The 19,303-nt window shown below is 45.0% G+C and overlaps 1 protein-coding gene across 1 annotated transcript; it reads left to right on the forward strand.

The window, feature by feature from the left end:
* The first annotated feature begins 1,199 nt into the window (after positions 1-1,199).
* Positions 1,200-19,272, forward strand: idh2 (isocitrate dehydrogenase (NADP(+)) 2). Its single transcript, XM_056281577.1, has 11 exons — positions 1,200-1,625; positions 5,927-6,018; positions 8,422-8,587; positions 13,341-13,501; positions 15,264-15,407; positions 16,466-16,602; positions 17,756-17,907; positions 18,026-18,138; positions 18,407-18,504; positions 18,595-18,687; positions 18,865-19,272. Exons 1-11 carry the CDS (start codon positions 1,511-1,513, stop codon positions 18,947-18,949), a joined length of 1,356 nt encoding a protein of 451 aa, XP_056137552.1. The 5' UTR covers positions 1,200-1,510; the 3' UTR covers positions 18,950-19,272.
* Positions 19,273-19,303: the final 31 nt, after the last annotated feature.

Raw genomic sequence — 19,303 nt, forward strand, 5'->3', positions numbered from 1 at the left:
TCTTCTCCTTAACTCTGGGGACACACAGGGGTCCTGTATTCTGAGAGCGTAGAGCTCGAGGTGGAACGCACGGTTTAAGGAGATCAGACGGGTAAAATGGGGCAAGCCCATTTAGGGTTTTATAAGTCAGCAGAAGCACCTTGTATTCTGACCTAATATGCATATGAAGCAAATGAAGGGAGGCAAGAATAAGTGTAAAATGGTCAAAACTTCTAGTTTTAGGTAGGACTCCGGCTGCAGCATTTTGAACCATGTAAAGACTTTTAGTCTTCTTTGGGTCTGTGTTGTAATCTTGGCCTACACAAATAAACCCGACTACCTACTTTGACCTGAAATGCAAAACAAGCCCTTCATTATGAGAATGTGTACATTTTCTTTCACATGACAAATAATTTGAAACAACAACAGCAACTTAGTTTTGTATAGCGCCTTTCAAGGAACCCAAGGACGCTTTACACTAGATAAGAAAACAAACATAGACACTATGAACCCTACAGTTTGCATAAAGAGATACGTGCATCTGACCATTCTTACTGGGGATGTCCTGGCCTGCCCTCCCTTTAAAAACAGAAACCATATGGGGGCTTGTTTACATTCCAAGGGTTCAAAGGTTCCCGTTTCTTGCAGAACAATTACGTCATAGGCATGCGTGTCCCTCGTCTAAACTACTCTCGCAGTCCCGCGTAGAGGAGACCGAAAATTGCGTCCCCTAAGGATATGACAGGCGACATTCTCAATTTAAACAACAAAACGGGACAAAAATGCAGCTTTAGTGGTTTCCAAGGGTCTCATCGATCCATGTCCCATTCTCCAGCTAAGAGACAACTGCACCGTCGACGGGCCTGGTTGGTGTACACTGAGGACTGACTGACTGCTTGCTGGCTCGCCTTCACATGACTACCCCCCTCCTCCTTCTCCCAGTATGGTAACTTTAACTCTGCCCAGCTAAAATTAGAGACGTCTCAGTCGTCAGAAGAAAAGGAAAAAACAGAGGCGGGTGGGGGTGGAGGAGGGATGCGATCAAATCTGACTCGGAATAATTTCAGAGTATAACCAAACGGGTCCTGCCTTGATGTGTGCATCTCCAGCGCGCCTATAGCAGCTCTTGGAATGGAAAGTGAAGGGGGAGGAGGAGGGGGGGTTCAAAGATCTTCTCGCCTCGGCTTTAGCAACCCGCCGAGATGCGCAAACCGTGCTCGGTTTTAACCCGAAAACGAGGAGTCGTGAACCTCCCCTGCTCTCGGCCGTGAAACCACGAACACCAGCTGCTCGGGAGGAGAGGGCGGCGGGTTTCCATAGATCCACTTTCCCATCCCCTCCTCTTGTCATTTGACTCTGACGTAGCAGTCGGCGTGCACGTTCAGGGAGGTGCTGAATATATCGCGGAGAGCCGCGCGTCCACCGGCCTCTCTTCTTTCAGACCTTCGTCGAGCGTCGACCCGCAGCGGGGCAAAGAGACAAAAAAACACCCACCCCACCAGACAGGAACCATCAGCCTCTGCAACCAGACATGGCCGGGTATCTGAAGGTCCTCAGCTCGCTGTCGAGGTCCGCCGCCGCTCTCTCCAAAAGCCCCGCGGTGCTCGCCCCGGCCGCCACTTGCCAGGCTCCGCATCGAAGACACTGTGAGTGGGGAGATCGCCGGGGACGTCGCGTCGCCATGGCGGAGCTTCTGCTGCGAAGCGGCGCGGCGGAGGTGGCGTTAGCGTTAAACGGGTGGCGGTAACTTTAGCTGTACCCTTTCCTTGTTTGACCGGAGAGCAAAACATCGAGCCCGGCACCGAGAGCTTCCGCCGGTGGCTGGCGGCGAAGGTAGCCGAGCGGTAGGCGTTCGCTAACCCGTCCCCTGAATCCCTTTGATCGTGTCGCTTTCTTGATTATTCCCCCCCCAAAAAAACGGTAGCGATTTATAGGGTTGATTGTTTAGTTTGGAAGCTTTCCCCCCACAAGTTGTCGGTGTTGTTGGAGAGAGACGGAGGCAGCGAGTGTCCACGAACGAAGGTCTCCGAGCCGGCGACCTCCTCGCCCGTCCTCTTTGTCTTCGCCCCGCAAAGTTTCTGCCCTTTTCGGTCCGTCGCGGCACATTCGCCGCGCCGCTGGCCGCGAACCGTTGGCTTTCCGAACAAACCCGCCGCGCCGCCTCGCCTCGCTTCCCTCCCGCGGGAGGAAATTCACGCCATTTGACGCGTTTCCTTCCCTTTTTTTTTGCACGTTTCTCTGTGAAAACCCAGGCCACGCCAAGTCTGGTAGCCTTTGAATGGGGTGGGTACGAAGCGAGAGTATGCAAGTGGCCATATGCGGTCGTGCAATTATTCTAATGCCAATCATGAAAATGTTGCAATGTGTGTGACCAAGTACTTATGACTAAGTTTCTAACTTGTAAGACCTGCTCCATCAAGGAAGAGCCCGAGAACCCGTTGTAGCCATTGTTATTCAGAGCAGTACTACTAGCAAACTTTCCCCAAGGTCAGCTATAGGATACGAGGCCCTGCCGGGGGGAGCAATGGCTGCCAGTCTGCCACAAGTGGTCTGTTGCACATAAATCCCGTCTGGGTTAAAGAATCACCAGAGCTAATTGCAACACAGTTACTACATTAAGGTCCACTTAGTAAAGTAGCGGGGTGGGGACGTGTGTAGTCTTTTTACTCTATATTGGATCCAAAACTACTCCAGATTGGTTGGTCAGAAGTAATGTAGTTACTTTACTTTTTTTTTAATGAATGCAACTAAGAGCTAACGTAAAGATGAGGAATAATTGGGAAAAACCTGCAACCCTTGGCGTTTGCACGAACTTGGGTCAAATTTGTTGCACACGGATGCACCCTCCCTTTCTCCACTTGGTAGCAGTATGAAATAACGGGTCAGTTGAAGGGCACTTTGAGGGGACTGGTTGGCCCTGTCTTGTTGGGCCTTGCACTGCCAGCTGTCTCGAGTCATTTGAGCTTTGCATTCGTCTGCTGGTCACTTTGCTGTCACTCGGCGACTTTGATACACTTTCAGCGTGGCGTATGCAAGGCTTGACCAAGTTAACGAGCTCCAGATAGAATGAGGAACATGCTCCTGTTAAAACGACCTACATACGGTGCCATTCTAAAAAAAAAAAAGGAACGAAAGTGGGACATGCTACTTTTGATATACTTGAGAATCAATGAAAATAGCCAGGAGAAGGTAAATGCAAGTAGACGGAACAGATTTAAAATGATGGCGACGTGCCTTTATTTCATACAATGCATTGATTCTTAAAAATGGGTTTTGCTGAGACTTGTGGAGTGACCGTTTGAATTGCCCAAGCGCTTTCTCCTACTAATTGTGTGATTTGTAAATTCCCACTTCTCGTGAAATTGCCCAACATACAACTGCTTTCCATTGGAAGAGCAGATGCAAAGCTCTTATCAGCTTTCAACCTGAGTACTGTGGTTTGCTCTAGCTTCACCACAACTTTGTTTATGGTCGTCAGTGTTTTAAAAGGAATAGTTAGATGATAACTGGCAGGACTTTATCCGTGACGCAATGTATATAGCTTGGTGACAGTTGTTCAAGCTCATCCTGGCTGAATTGTCTTTTCTTTAAACTTTGTGGGTTCAAACTGTTTGTTTCGGACCGCAAATTGACCTAAGAAAGAAGAGCCATTGCTAGTCATTGTTCCAATGACCTCTTTCAAAGTCGTCATTGTTTCGAATGTCCTTGATGGACTTCTCGGCTCTTGTGCCTATCAAGTGACTAATCTTGAGCGTTTACACTAGCAGCCATTCTTGGATCAGGTGTCGAGCTGACTGCAGCTCTCTTCTGATAATGCGTATTCCGTGTTCTCCCGTGTTGAGTGTGGGTAGAAAAGCCTGTCTTTTTGTACCTACCGTCTCAATCTGATATTTCTAGCTGCAGTTGGCAGACCTATGCCACAGACAGGCAAGGATGATGTGGCGGGCCCACATGATTCCTCTTCAACTGGCCCCTAGAGCGCATAGTTTGTTGATAAACCCGACAGAGAAAAAAGTTATGTAACTCACAACCCCCTCCTCCCGTGGACTCGTAGAGGAGGAGGGGACTCTCTCTCTCTCTCTCACACACATTCATTTTTGTAAATGTCCTGCCTGTGCACATTCAGCTTAGACTGATCTGAAAACCGTGCAGCGCGGGCGCTGTTGAATGAATCTCGGCCTTGACGCCTCACGTGTGACCTGCTTAACCACCGGCATGTAGAAAATGTCCGTTGTTGCTGCAGTTGATGTTGTCAAGTTTACCGCTGATCGTGCAGTGCTCAGACACTCCCCTAACCGTTTGATGTCTTCTTTTCCCTTCAAGATTTGTAGTCACCGGGCTCTCGATGCGAAGGTGTAGCGAAACTTTTGGAAATCCTGTTACTCCCGGTGCAAGTCCTCGGGGTTTCAGGGTACGATACTACAATGAATGCACGGGCCAGGGTAGTTTTCCAAATGAAGGAAAGACCAGCAGAAGTGTCACCACGGTGAAACTGGGTTCTGTGCCTGCTTGGCTCTTTGTAATTGCCTAGTAGTATGGAGCAAAACTAGCCATCCCTTATGGGATCTGGGCAAAGTCTAAATGCTGCCGGCATGATGAGTCTGGCGTTTGATCACCTTCATTACTTGTTGCTTTCTTGATCCGAGTGGTGCCTCGGCAGAATGGCGTTGGCCGGTTGTTCAGTGGTTTAAAGAAGAGCGTAATGAATCAGCAGAAAGCTTTTTTCATTAGCTCGAGGAGATTCCGACACAGTGTTTGCATTCGAGCCTTTTTTTTCCAGCCACTGTCATCCCTTTCAAGAAGATGGGGTGGGGGCGTGGATAATCAAAACCACTTATCGGTCTTTGGCGCTGAAATTGTATCAAACCCGCGGCAGATAAGTCACATCACATAATACTGCGACTGTAACTCTTGAGATAACATTGATTCCTGTGTTGTGTGTTTTTGTAAGCCGTTCTCAGGATTCTGCTTTTTTTGTATAAGATGATCAGTCCACGGCGATTGTATATGATAACAACTGTGTTCAGTGTCGGGTTATTTCAGCTGCCCCTCAGTCATTAGAGTCTGTTCTGACGGGTGTGACTAAGGGTTGAGGGGACCCTGTGAAAGGTTAAATATCGCCTCAAGATTGCATGAATCCCTGGTTTTTAAAAAGGTCTTTTACGACTGTTCTGCTATACCCCATCCTCCTGCCGAGGCGTAGCTGGATCGGATGAAGTGCGACGCGTCTCCTTCAGCAGTGAGGGTGCATTAACTTGGCAGGAAAGTCAGCGAGTCACCTGATTATCTGCACCTCTTTTTACTTGACTGTTCGCCGAAAGACTCCGAGCTGGCTGGCCTCTGGCAGGCAGGCAGTATCCGGGTGATGTGAGTGGAAAGTAATGACGTGGAAGTAGACTCTGTAGTTCAGGCTTTCCTAAAGTGAAAATAAAATATACTAATGATACCGGTACTGTTGTAGCCATGGGCCTCGAAGTGGTACTTCCAAGTACCACCTCGAGTACTTCAAGTATCCAGGTGGAGCAGAAAGAGAATTTGGATGACGACAGGTCTATGTGACCCGATACGAAGTAACAATATGTGTAATAATGGAAAAAACAAAACAAAACACTGATTCCTATAATTCAGAACCAGCAAACCCCCCCCCCCGCAAGATATGCTATCCAAACGTTAGTCTGTGCCCATAGTGTGAACATTAAGGGTGCCTGTACCGATGTCAACCACTAAAAAGGGATGTTGTTGTTTTTTGGGGGGGGGTTTTCCGTCCCTGTGATCCGTCTGGTGGTTCCTCAGTATTCTTAAAAGCCATCAAATATAAGCTGCCAGCGCTGTATCCGGGCAGATTTTTACATTCTAAGGAATGAGAGTTGGATTGCAAATGAAAGCCAGGGCACACAATCATATTGCTGTGTGTGTGTGTATGTGTGTGTGTGTGTGTGATTAACAGATGCCGACAAACGCATCAAGGTGGCCCAGCCAGTGGTGGAGATGGACGGAGATGAGATGACCAGGATCATCTGGGAATTCATCAAAGAGAAGGTGCTGTAGCGTCTTGGGATGGAGGGGGCATGAATTTATAAACCACGGTTTGTGTGTGTGTGTGTGTGTGTGTCTGCCTGCCTTAGGGGAGTACATGCCTACGCTGTCTGACTAATCTATTTTTGTATCGCTGGCTGACGTGCAGATAGAGGGGTAGCGCGAGCGAGCGAGCGAGCGCGGGTGTGTGTGGACGGCGGCAGGGAGCTTATGTATGTATGATGTGGGGGAGGGGTTTTGCGAGGTTTCATTCAGTCACTGGCTAATTGCCGGGGGGGGGTGGTGGGGGGGAGCAGATGGTACGTTGGCTCAGAGAGGAAACGTGGAGAATTATGGACTAACATCAATCCCTCGTATCTGACATTTGGTGTTGGGGTTGAGTGTTGAAATGTAGAGAGAATGGGAAAATGCAAATGCCTATATATCCTATATAACCCCTACAGCTGGGAATAGATTTGCCAGGGTCAAATAATTTTGTGTATAATTTTTCCTTACATATTTGTTTTGTTTTTCTTTGCGTGAGCGGGATGTTGTGTTGCCGTAAAAGCCCCTTTAGACAAATAAACTTGACTTGCGCTTTCACAGCTACCAAATCCAGTTTACTCCACACTGTAAACAGTTGGGTAATGCTATTGTTCTCAGAGTGTATTATGGCCAGAGAAAGCTATTTTTGCTATTCTTTGGAAATCTGGGGCAGTATTCATGAAACATTTTGAGGCTTAAAGCTCCTGATTTAGGAGAGAAAGTCCTAAAGCTAAACGGCGCTTGTTTAAAGACGCCTACATTTTTTTTGTCTTGGAGAAATCGGTGAAGCGTGTTGACACTGAAACTAGCACCCGCATCTACAAAACATCCGGGGTAGCTGAGAGGGCGTTTTCATGTTAGGCACTATTGCTTTGTACCTTTCCCGTACAATTGCCCCTACCCTGCCGGTCACCTTTCACATTAGTCATGTTGTTCTGTACCGGAGTACACCCGCCTATCTGCATGAGATCGGCACTCGCTCACCCAGATTTCGGAGGAGATAGGCAGTGTTTAGAAATGCCTTTGTAGCACAGCAGTCCACTTCCGTATTTTGGGACAGTTGTTTTCACACCTGATGCGAACCGCACCTGAGTACACATGAACCGTATATACTCGAGACCGTCTTTTCAAGGAGACCCAGGCACGGTTCTTTGATCCATGCCTGGGTACGGTACGCAGTTTCCACACTACTCAAACGAACTGGAATTTGGGGTCAAGTGTACTTGGATCCGGGGCTCGGGTGCCTAGCGTGAAAGCACCCTAAGTCGCTAAGACCTAATCATAACAGTCTCAGAAGTGGCTGTTGCCATTAACAGCTGCTGCTGTTAGATTGGGTGGTGATCCCAGGTGTAAATTCGCCTGTAATTACTGCTTCTATTTCATGGATAAGTCGTGCAAGAAGTAAAAGCTGGACTTGCGCACAATATGGTTTTCATTTATGTTCCTGTCAGCCATTGTCATTCGACATAATTAATGAAAAACATGCATTTTAAAGCCTTGCGTGCTGTAAGCTAGCCAGTGTTTTTTTTTTTTGAGGAGGAGGGGGGGTTGCCAGATGGGCAAGAGGCTGCATTAATTACCCAAAAATATAGCCTACTTGATAAATTCAGTATTTTATTTTGGATTCATGTACATAATTGGCTTTTTAATAAACTTACATGTTCTTTAAAAATACGTCTTTGGATTTTTTTTCTCCCCAATTGTATCCGGCCAATTACCCCACTCTTCCGAGCCATCCCGGTCGCTGCCCCACCCCCTCTGCTGAGCCGAGGAGGGCTGCAGACTACCACACGCTTCCTCCGATACACGTGGAGTCGCCAGCCGCTTCTTTTCACCTGACAGTGTCAGTGACACCTGACAGGAGTTTCGCCGGGGGCATGTAGCGCGTGGGAGGATCACGCTATTCCCCCCAGTTCCCTCTCCCCCCTGAACAGGCGCACCGACCGACCAGAGGAGGCGCTAGTGCCGCGACCAAAGTGCTTGGGGAACCCACCCAATCCAAATTTTGGAGCTTCTTGTTATGAAGAATTCCTCACACAGACTGGTCCCCTGTCAGCTAGCCATTGTGGGCATAGTAAGCTAGCGCTTTAATGAATCACGACGTCATTGATAGCGACGGGGTCGAGCCGCCCTTAACTCCTTCAGCTCCGCTTAAAACGTCCTCCACTTCCTCTGCAAAAGTTGATCTCAGCAGCTTCTTGAATCAGTTTTAAGAAGGAACTTTTCGCTAGGAACTTGAATTCCCATTTAGGAGTACTCTTAATGCTAAGATAAAATGCTTCATATGGCCCCTGGATAATCAGTTTTCTTGAGAGAACAATAATGTTGTCCCTTTAAAGCATGTAGTATAATTCCTCTTTCTTTTGTAATTTCATCCTGTAGTTAATCCTGACCAACGTTGATGTTGACCTGAAATACTATGACCTGGGCCTGCCGTACCGTGACCAGACAAACGACCAGGTCACCATTGACTCTGCCCTGGCTACCCAGAAGTACAGCGTAGCTGTCAAATGTGCCACCATCACACCCGATGAAGCCAGAGTTGAAGGTCTGTAGAAAAAAATAATAAGAAAAAAAAACACGGCTTGGATTTCTCATTGAAATTTGATTAAACACTTAATTAAAGCTTCTACGAGGAGTTTTTACTAATGATTCCAGCCTCAATTTAATTTTGATGCTTCTTGATCTCAGCATGAGTAATTGAGGCAAGAAGGTTAGATAACGTTATGTAATGATACCAAATGCTTTTCCCCGGGTCGGATCCCCCACGAAATCTGACAAAACGTTTTTTAACACACAGATGGGATAAAAAGCCACAATTGGCTTTGTATCCCATCTTTCCAAAACCCCATTACCTCTCTCTCTCTCAAAATAAATGCACAAGTGACCGACCAGGGGGTGAATTTAGATCTTTGTGACAAAAATGAATAGTGCTCATGCAAAGTCAAGTCAATCATTCATGAAACATTTCCGCTTTTGTCCACCAGGGCAGGCAAAGTACAAAAAATAGAAAATCCAAAACTCTTCGTAGAAGCTTTAAAACTTTGAGCATTGAAGTTGTTGGAGTGTAAAAAATGATGGTGAAAACTATCCAGGCCTGGTCATAAATTCAACATTCATGAGCTTATATCGTCTGTCTTCTGGAAGAAAAAAACAAAACCGCAAGCTATGCTGTTTCCCCTCAAATGAATCAAATATGAGGTCACAATTCCTGCCAAATTCTGTGATGCCCTAACCCCAATTGTTGGGGCAAAGACCTCCATAACCCCCCTTTCAAACCAGGGCTTGTTGGAAACGGCTTAAAGACTGAGCCTATATTGATTTCTTAAAAATTTGAATCTTGTATGAAATTAAAAAGGAGATTGTTACTCTTTTTTATGTAATTTCAGAGTGAAAAGGTTCAGCTGATTGATATTGGTATACTTGATATATCCAAAAGGTACCTAGTCATATGATGATTTGTAGCTGCTCGAACTGAAGCTGGCGGAGCTAGGGTTTCACCTCCTCAGTCCTTATGTCGCGTCACTTGGAAGTGAAAAGTCCTCCACCTTAAATAATCCCTGTGGGAAAAATATTGTGAGAATCCTTGTCTCTCTAAACAAGGTAGCGGGCTATGAGAATCTTAGGTGAGGCGCTCTGTCTGTGACCCTCCCCATCTCAACTTCTCTCGCACCTAGTTGCATTTTGCACTATGTGGAATGGGTGGAGGAGCTTGAAAACCATGTCATTCCCCTTGATGCTTTCTTAAGTTCTGCCAAACCTTTAGCATAGTTAGGATTTGCCAAAAGTAGTTTGTGCTTGCCAAATGAGATCCGAATCAGAATCAACTCTATTGGCCGAGTGTGCCTATGCACATGAGGGATTTGACTCTGATTCACAGCAGCTTCTAGCACTTGCACACATCACTCACACAAAAAAAGAGGAACCCCCCCCCCCAAAAAAAACAAAAAAACAAAAGAGAAGAAATAAATGGAACAACAGAAAGCATATTGGAGGCAAGCATGTATGCACAGCAGGTATGCCACTACTGTACATAGTTTTTTTATGGTTGAATAAACAACCTATGCCCATACCAACTGCTTCTATACTATATTGCCCATACACTAGGGCTGCACAATATATCGAAATTCTACCTTCATCGTGATATCAACGTGCGCGATATATGTATCGCAAAAGACTGCTTGAACTGCGAGAAATGGTATATGCAGTTTGTGTTGACTTTGGTGCCCCCTTCTGGGAAAAAAGGCGGTAGTGTCACTTGGCTGCACATTGTTTTTAATTACAATAAATTGAATTGAATTGGCTGATTCCGCCTCATTAACAACAAAATATAATGTAAAAAAAACAAAATTCTAACATTTGTTACTCACTGCAAAACCGGTAAGACATCAGTTTTAAATTGAGACTGTTACGTAATCACTTATAATATAAACTCCTAGTCGCTGCTATATTTAAATAGGCCTAGATCTTGTGTTAAAGCGATGAAGAAACTGTATTGCCATGCAACCAAGTTGGTGGTATTTGTTCATTGTCAATATAGCGGCTGTAGCCGGGTGCATTTTTTTTCTTCAATAAAAACATGTTGCTGGGATGTAAATAATGCATTTGATTTTTTTATTCTGTGTGCATAGGCTGTTCACTGTCTGGGGTCCATGGTAGCAGCAAACCTAAAGCAGAAAGACATTAAAACTGTATACTTCAATATTTGTTTATTTATCACGAGTCATATCATCATCGCAAAATTCAACAACGTTATCGCATGTTTACCTAATATCGTGCAGCCCTACCACTATACCAATACCACAACTCAACAACCCATCATGCCCGTATACAATGCAATATACTCTCATTATATTACACTATACTATCTTGTATACTAAAAGTATACGATATATATTCACCTACCATCCACCTCACAACTACATATTATACTATATACCTATGTTACAACCGCAACAATAACGGCAATAATTTGTAACCAGTATACAGCAGTTGTATGTGTATTTCCAATTGTACATTTGTATTTTACAAACATTTGTATCGCACATCTGGTTTAAAGAGGTAGTGCACATCATAGATATGTAGGTGAGACGTCTTGACCAAAGGGAGCTATTTAGAAAGTGTCATATTTACATAATAAGTATCTATTCTTGCACCATGCTGCTAAGTGTTCATGAGAGAGATGGCCAGTGGGGGAAAAAACTGTTTCCTATGTCTGGTGGTTTTGGTGCACATTGCTCTGTAGCGCTTGTCAGAGGGTATGAGTTCAAACAAACTGTGTCCTGTGTGTGTGTGGGGGGGGGGGGGTCTGTGCTGATTCTGCCTGTCCATTTCCGTGCTCTAGAGGTGTCCTGCAGGGGAGCGCCAATTTTTTTTTCTCTCTCTACTGTCCTTACTGTTCGCTGTAGTCTGTTTCTATCCTGTTTTGTTGCTACTCCAAACCAGTCCGTGATGGATGTGCACAGGGCAGTGCGGTGTAGAACTGGCTCAACAGCTCCTGTGGCAGACCAAATTTCCCCAATTTCTGCAGAAAGAACATCCTCTGCTGGGCCTTTTTGAGGATGGAGTTGATGTTGGTCTCCCACTTCAGGTCTTTGGAAATAGTAGTTCCCAGAAACGTGAAGGTATCCACAGTTAACACATGGCTGTTGGTTATTTTTAGGGGGAGCAGTACTGAGGGGTGTCTCCTAAAGTCCACTGTCATCTCCACAGTCTTGAGCATGTTCAGCTCCAAGTTGTTCTAACTACATCAGAGCACCAGCCCCTCAACCTCCCGCTGATATGCAAACTCGTCATCATCCTTGATGAGTCCAATGACTGTAGTGTCATCTGCAAACTTCAGTAGTTTAACAGCTGGGTCCTTGGAGGTGCAGTTGTTGGTGGGAGAAGAGCAGTGGGGAGAGGACAGATCCCTGGGGAGCACCAGTACTGACTGTCTATATACCAAAAGTGACTTCCCCCAGCCTCACTTGCTGTTTCCTGCCTGTCAGGAAGCTGGTGATCTATTGACAGATGGTGGGGTATACAGTGAGCTGGGAAAATTTGGAGGAGAGGATTTCTGGAATGATGGTGTTGATTGCTGAGCTGAAGTCCACAAACAGAGGTGTGATGGGGGCTGTTGTCATTGGGCTGTAGTGGGTGAAGAGTGTGAATGTTTCCCTTTCAAACCTGTAATAGAAGACATTCAGGTTGTCAGCCAGGTCTTTGTTTGCCTCAGCATGGGGGGATGTTCTTCTGTAGTTGTGATGTCTTGCAGGCCCCTCTACACTGACACAGGGTCATTGGCTGTAAACTTGTTTTTCAGCTTTTCCGTGTATCTTTTTTTGGCCACTCTGATCTCCTTTGTCAGGGAATTTCTGGCCTGCTTGTACAGGGCTCTATACCCGCTACTGTAGGCATCCTGCTTGGCTTGCTGAAGTTGTCTTAGTTTGGCTGAGAACCATGGATTGTTATTGTTGGATGTGCAGAGTGTCTTGGTAGGTACACACACGTCTTCACAAAAGCTGAAGCTGATTTTGGCCACAGGAAGATTTATTTAAAGACACGGTGAAATTAAAATTGATTGTTAGCCAAAAAAATATACAACTATTCAGCTTCTACTTATTTTACATGAAAATCTAATCACCTTAACTTCCTTTTAAAACAGCCAAGTTTTTGTGATTGTCACCAGGTCCAAGGGGGTGGGCAAGTGACATTCCAACCAGTATTATCATAAAACGTTTTGCACCACCCAATCAAATTCAGAAGGATCAAATTCCAACCCTTCCTACGTTTGTCCCTGCTTTGCCATCCTGTTTTACTTGTTAATACATCATATTATGAAAGCAAGATATGCCCCGAATGCCATTTCACATTGTCTGCAAAGGTCCCGCGAATGAAAGCTGCATTTTTCTTTCTACCTCTTTAATCTGCACTTAATTGTATTTACTTCTATGTTCTTGAAAATCACATCACTCTGCACTTGCTGGCTTACAGTAGAAGAATGTCTGAAGAATTTGAAGCTTGATTGAAAGACTAGTGTCTACTTTCATGACTACTCTGTCCTGAAACTTAGACTAACTAACATTTTTTTTCGATTTCTACATTCTTCTGAAAATGCATAGCCATTATGACCTGTTGGTTAACTCACACGTCCTCCTCCCACAAAATTCGACCATTCCGTTTCCTTCAGATGTGCCACCAATCACAGAAGGTCGGGGTGCTCTAAATGCCATTTCATGGGACCTTTAAGTAGGATGTTGTAGTTTGGGGTTTGTGCCATGGCTCTGTATTCACAGATGTATGTTTTGTTGACATTTAAGAGTTCAGCCTGAAAAAGATGTGGAAGAGCCCCAATGGCACCATCAGGAACATCCTGGGTGGTACAGTCTTCCGTGAGCCAATCATCTGCAAGAACATTCCCAGACTTGTTCCAGGATGGACGCAGGCCATCACTATTGGCAGACATGCCTTTGGTGACCAGGTAATCTTGCCATTAAACATTAGAGATACTCTGACTTCTTCTTTTCTTTTTTTTGTTTAGATCAGTTTTTCCACATAGAAGTGATAACAAGGACACAGTGTCATGGAGGTGAAGTACAATCCATCCATCCATCCATTATCCAAACTGCTTATCCTGCTCTCAGGGTCGCGGGGATGCTGGAGCCTATCCCAGCAGTCTTTTAACAAAATTGTGTGTGTTTGTTATGAAACAGTTGGAGATTTTGAGAGATTTTCAGTGCCTCTCCACCTCCTCAAAGTTTCATAACAATCAAGCAAACTGTCATGAAGGTATACTTGTTTTCCTAAGGCTATGCCTCCTTTCAAATTTACTGGCTAATATCTTCAAAAATCTGAACGATATCCAAAATCTGCGAAGAGAATATGTTTGGCTTGTTCTATACTTTGTTCTGCCCAAGTTTGGAGGTAATCAGTTAAACTTCATAAGGAGGGGTCGGGGAAAAAAATGTGTTTTTCAAAAAATTCAAAATGGCAGGAATATTTTATAGGGGACACTAGAAGAACCCCGCTACAATGTAGCGGTTTGGTTCTCCACCCGTCTAAATCTCCCTCCTCTTCATCCAGCCAGCTAACCGCCTTCCCCCTGCCCCTAAACCCCCCCCCCTGCCACTCCAACTCCCTCCCCCCAAATGCTCAGAATCACCGGAAATGCCGAGAAAAGTGGTTTTTAGCCATTTTTAGAAAATGCATATTTTGCATAATTATGCATAATTATGCATAATTATTTTAATTTTCTGCTATTTTTCTGGTCCTCTCTGGAACAATACCTACCACCTCCAAAAAAAGTGAGGATCATAAGTGCATTTTTGCAAAAATGTATTTATTTTGCATAATGCCAAAACATATTCTGTCCTAGAAAAAAAATTTTATAGGTGAAAAAATCAAAGATGCTCAGAATCATCTGAAATGCCGAGAAAAGTGGTTTTTTAGCCATTTTTAGAAAAATGCATATTTTGCATATTTATGCATAATTAATTATGCATAATTTTAATTTTCTGCTGTTTTTTATAGGTGCCCCTGATCATCCCCAATAACCTCCAAAAAGAATCAAGGCCCCAAGTGCTTTAGTTTGGCCGTTTATAGACTCTCACACAGACACACACCACACACCAGACACACATTGTGACAATACGGGAGTAGATTAGAGGTCTAATTGGCGAAGTTGTAGAGTAGATCTGCCTGAATATGTCTCGCGGGTTTGGTCTAATTTGGAACTATGTTGTAAGAGATATGGCCTATCAAAGTAGAAAATGTGGAGCTTTAATTATAGCGCCACCATCTGGCCGACTGGGGAAATTTTTTTTTGCATTGCCTGCGTTTGCATATCAATATCTATTACTGGGCAAAATTCCACGTCTCTATCATGTACCACCTTGCAGGAATATGCAAAAACATTTGTGAAGATCAAAGTAATGAATATGAAAAAGAGGCTACGAGAGAATAGTGGTGCGAATATCAAGGATATATTTATTTTTCCAAATGTCCTACCAGAGAGTATTAAAAATGAACCAAAAAAACACGCAAAATCTTTAATACCTTACAGCAGTATATACTTACAGCTTTTAGATGCACTCACAAACGGCAGCCGCCGAGGTGCTTTGCATCTAAAAAGACTTACTGGTTACGCGTAAACCCACTCTTATGAATTAACCATGCGGTTTCAATATTGATATCGCCGCAATTTTTCTCTCCGACTTACAGCTTATTCATCATTTCCTCTACAGTACAGAGCAACAGATTTTGTGGTGGACCAGCCAGGCAAGTTTAAGATGACCTTCTCGCCTGCCGATGGCAGTGCAGGCAAGGAGTGGGAGGTCTTCGACTTCCCTGCTGGCGGCTGTGGAATGGGCATGTACAACACAGATGAGGTGAGTCCTTTTGTGCCGAGCGCTTCTGTTTTCGTGTCTGCTGCACTGAAACTATTTAAACGGTGCAGAAAAAAATATCAGCTGTAGAAGCGAGAATTTGCTGGTTTCCTCCCCGAAGACTGAGGTAACGAGGAAAGCAACGCGAATGTGCTTTCTGAACTTGAAACCATTAGTTCAGAATCAGTCAGAAATTCTTGTACTGCCATGTCCGTTACCTGCGGTAGGAATTTAGCCTGGCGTTGTATAGCAAACAATAAAAAGGTGGAATACATATGTGGGGAAAAGTAATATATACGAAAGAACAAAAACAGATCCAGGAAAAATAAAAACTGCAAAAAGTAAGTCTGTCAGTGGGGGGGGGCTTGTGGACAGGGGGCCTGTTGGTTAGTCGGGGGAGGGTGGGGAGGGAGGGGGGGGGGGGCTGTTGATTAGTCTGCAGCAGGGAAGAATCTGTTCTTGTGGCGTGAGGTTTTGGTGCCGATGGACCTCGGCCTCTTCCCCAGAGGTTAGTCTCAAAACGGTGGTGTCCAGGGTGGGAGAGGTGGGCAACGATCTTTCCTGCCCTCCTGCGGGTCCTGGAGGCGGGCGGGTCCTGGAGGCGGGCGGGTCCTGGACCGGTGGGAGGCGGCAGCCAATCGCTTTCTCCGCTGAGCGAATGAAAACAGCAGTTGTAGCACACGGGATTCCAGTTGCTCTGCCGTCCTTCTACGTTTGGTTTTGTTGGCCCTTATCGGATGAAGAATTACCTGATGGCTCTGCCAAAGTGGATCAATAGCATATTAAAAATGTCTCTTTGCAGCAGACAAGCCTCCTTGTGAACCCGTGTTGCTACTGCCCCCCCCCCCCTGATTAGTCAGGGATTACCTGATTTTTATGACGTTAGAGGTCACACTGTATCAGAGACTCCAGACTCGTCCAGGGAAAGTGGACGTGTGAAGTCGCGGCGAATATACGGATTCTAGTCAGGCCAGCGGACAGACAGTCGTTAACCCCCGTTTCACCTTTTCGCTTGTATGACTCCCAGAATTCGCGACCTCTGACCTCTGTGTATTTAACAGTCTATTACAGGCTTTGCACATAGCTGCTTCCAGTATGCCATCGGCAAGAAGTGGCCACTTTACATGAGCACCAAGAATACCATCCTGAAAGCTTATGACGGCCGATTCAAAGACATCTTCCAGGATATCTATGAAAAGTGAGTGTTTCTTTTCTTTGTTCTTTTGTCTGATCTAGCTCCCCCCCCCCCCCCACAAGTTTTTCTGTAATGGGGTTCCTGCAGGTCCTGATAAAGTCCTGAAACGTTTTCAGTTTTACTATCTAACGTTAAGGCTTTTTTTTACAGAAGGTCTTGGGTATGATTAAATCTATTATTGTTCTGTTCTAGCAGGGTTCTTGCACAGGTCTGGAAAATGGGGGAAAAAACTGACTTTTTTTAAAATTTCCTGGTCTGACAAGATATGGAAATTGCTTTGGGAAAAGGGTGATGAGTGGTATGGAGATAAAACATGTTTTGTAAATTTCAGCTTGAATCAGTTTTTTTGAACGGCCGTATGAATATTTTTTGGGGATAGACATGATTAGTCAGCATACGTGGCCTTCCCTTGACTTTTTGCGTGTTCGTGTTTCCTTTCTGGGAGTCAGTCGGTGGAGATGTACACTACAGCAGCACTGAATCCAGCAGCAGGCTCAGTGCTCGAGCCAGACCACTAGCCCGTCTGCAGTCACGGCGAATTGCAAGTTACCGTTTTCTCGGACAATCCATATGCGTGAAAATCCACAGATCTGCCCAGTTTCTTTGCACGCAAGACTGGTCGGCCGAAAAGGTTTCTTCGGATTCGGTTAACGACGTGCTCTTACAGGTTCATGATCACACTACATGTACCTTGTAGTCTTGAGCGCAAGTGTCCAGAACTTGGGACAGTCGATTTGTAAAGCACTTTTCAACCAGATCACAGAAAGTTGAAAATACATTAACATCGCAGCAGCAGATAATACACACACGACACTACATGTCCCAGTTGCCGGTCATACAAAATTAAGTAGTGTTCCCTGTAGCCGTCAGGGAAAAGTACGGTATTTCCAAGTCCTGAAGATTAGGTCTGGAATTTTAGATTAAAAATGGGCCAGAACCCTGTCGGAGTCTTAAATGTTGAAATATCTTTGTCTGGTTATCAGCGAAGAAACTATGTTGTCTAAACACGAATGACTTCAGTTGAGGGTTTTTTGGACCAGGGGGCGGGGGGGGGGGTGATTTTGTATTCCTGATTTTTCTTGCTAATGAAACTGTTGGAAAAAAAATTAAAATCTTCACACCCCCCCCCCCCCCATTTGTTTCATGTCTGTGACAGGCACTACAAGCCTGACTTTGACAAGCTGAAGATCTGGTATGAGCACAGGCTTATTGATGACATGGTTGCCCAAGTGCTTAAGTCCTCTGGAGCCTTTGTGTGGGCCTGCAAGAACTACGATGGAGATGTCCAGTCTGACATTCTCGCACAGGGTGAGAGATTTAAGAACCGATACTGAATCCTGTCAGCAAACTTTGTCGTTGGGAAATACTGAAACTTCTTGTGGATGTGCTGTAATACCAAGTTTTTCACTTTTGTGTTGTGGCTCAGGTTTTGGCTCTCTGGGACTGATGACGTCGGTTCTCGTGTGCCCCGATGGCAAAACTATCGAGGCTGAAGCCGCCCATGGGACTGTGACTAGGCATTATCGCGAGCACCAGAAGGTTGGTAGCCAGTGGCTTTTATGTCATTTTTAACGCTGTCCTGGGAAACTGAACCTAACCTGAGAATAAATCATAAGGGCTCCAAATTCCAGCCTCGGATCGCTGCATTTGTGTGCCCACAGTGCCACCACGTGGTGAATCTTGAAATGATCCCAAGAGGTGCCTAAAACTCTAGAAAAAGATTAAGGACTCATTTGCATACGGTTCAGATAAAATGCGTTATATTGACTCCGAGTTGAACGACTGACTGGATCGTGTTCACATTAAGGGTAGACCAACGAGCACCAACCCCATCGCCAGCATCTTTGCGTGGACCAGAGGCCTTGAGCACCGTGGGAAACTCGATGGCAACCCAGACCTCATCAAGTAAGATATTTACAACGGCGCCACCATTGCTCCGAGCACACTGATATAGAAGTGACGTGTCTTTCTCTAAACATCTTTGCTCCTCTGCAGGTTCTCACAGACCCTCGAGAGGGTGTGTGTTGAGACTGTTGAGAGTGGTATCATGACCAAAGACCTTGCGGGCTGCATTCATGGCTTAGCCAAGTAAGTTCTTTGATATCTATAATAGATATGTTTTGGCTGTTTTGGTTTTTTTTTTGTGTGTGTTGCCTTATCATCTGTTGTATCATCATGCTTTTATTAAAATTCCCCGAGACGTCCATGTCTTTTGAAAATGGCTTCCCGTTCTCTAATTGGCCCTGCCCCTGTCTGTTCTTCTAGCTGCAAGCTCAACGAGCACTATGTCAATACCACAGACTTCCTGGATGCCATCAAGATGAATCTGGATAAGGCCCTGGGCAAGTGAAGGACTAGAAAGAATACAGCTACCCTAGAATTGACTGTCATTATATATATATTTTTGTACCTCATTTCAACCAAGGTCAAGAATACTACCTTTGTTCATCTGAAGGAAAAAAAAAAGAAAGTTCATTGTAGATAATTACGTAGCATACCCATTAGGTTGTTCTACGGTTGAGTTGATCTTCCATCTGATGCCTCCTTCATTATTCTGACCCTCAATTTCCAAGGTTTTATTTTTATCATGAAGTACTGTAAACATTACTGCATTATGCCTTGGAAGACTGAAGCCTACAGCCATACATGTGCCAATAAACCTTCCTTGTTTGATCCTCCACTATTCTCATACTTCAAATCGAAC

This window comes from Lampris incognitus, chromosome 6, assembly GCF_029633865.1.
Source record: "Lampris incognitus isolate fLamInc1 chromosome 6, fLamInc1.hap2, whole genome shotgun sequence".
In the NCBI taxonomy this organism is placed as follows: domain Eukaryota; kingdom Metazoa; phylum Chordata; class Actinopteri; order Lampriformes; family Lampridae; genus Lampris; species Lampris incognitus.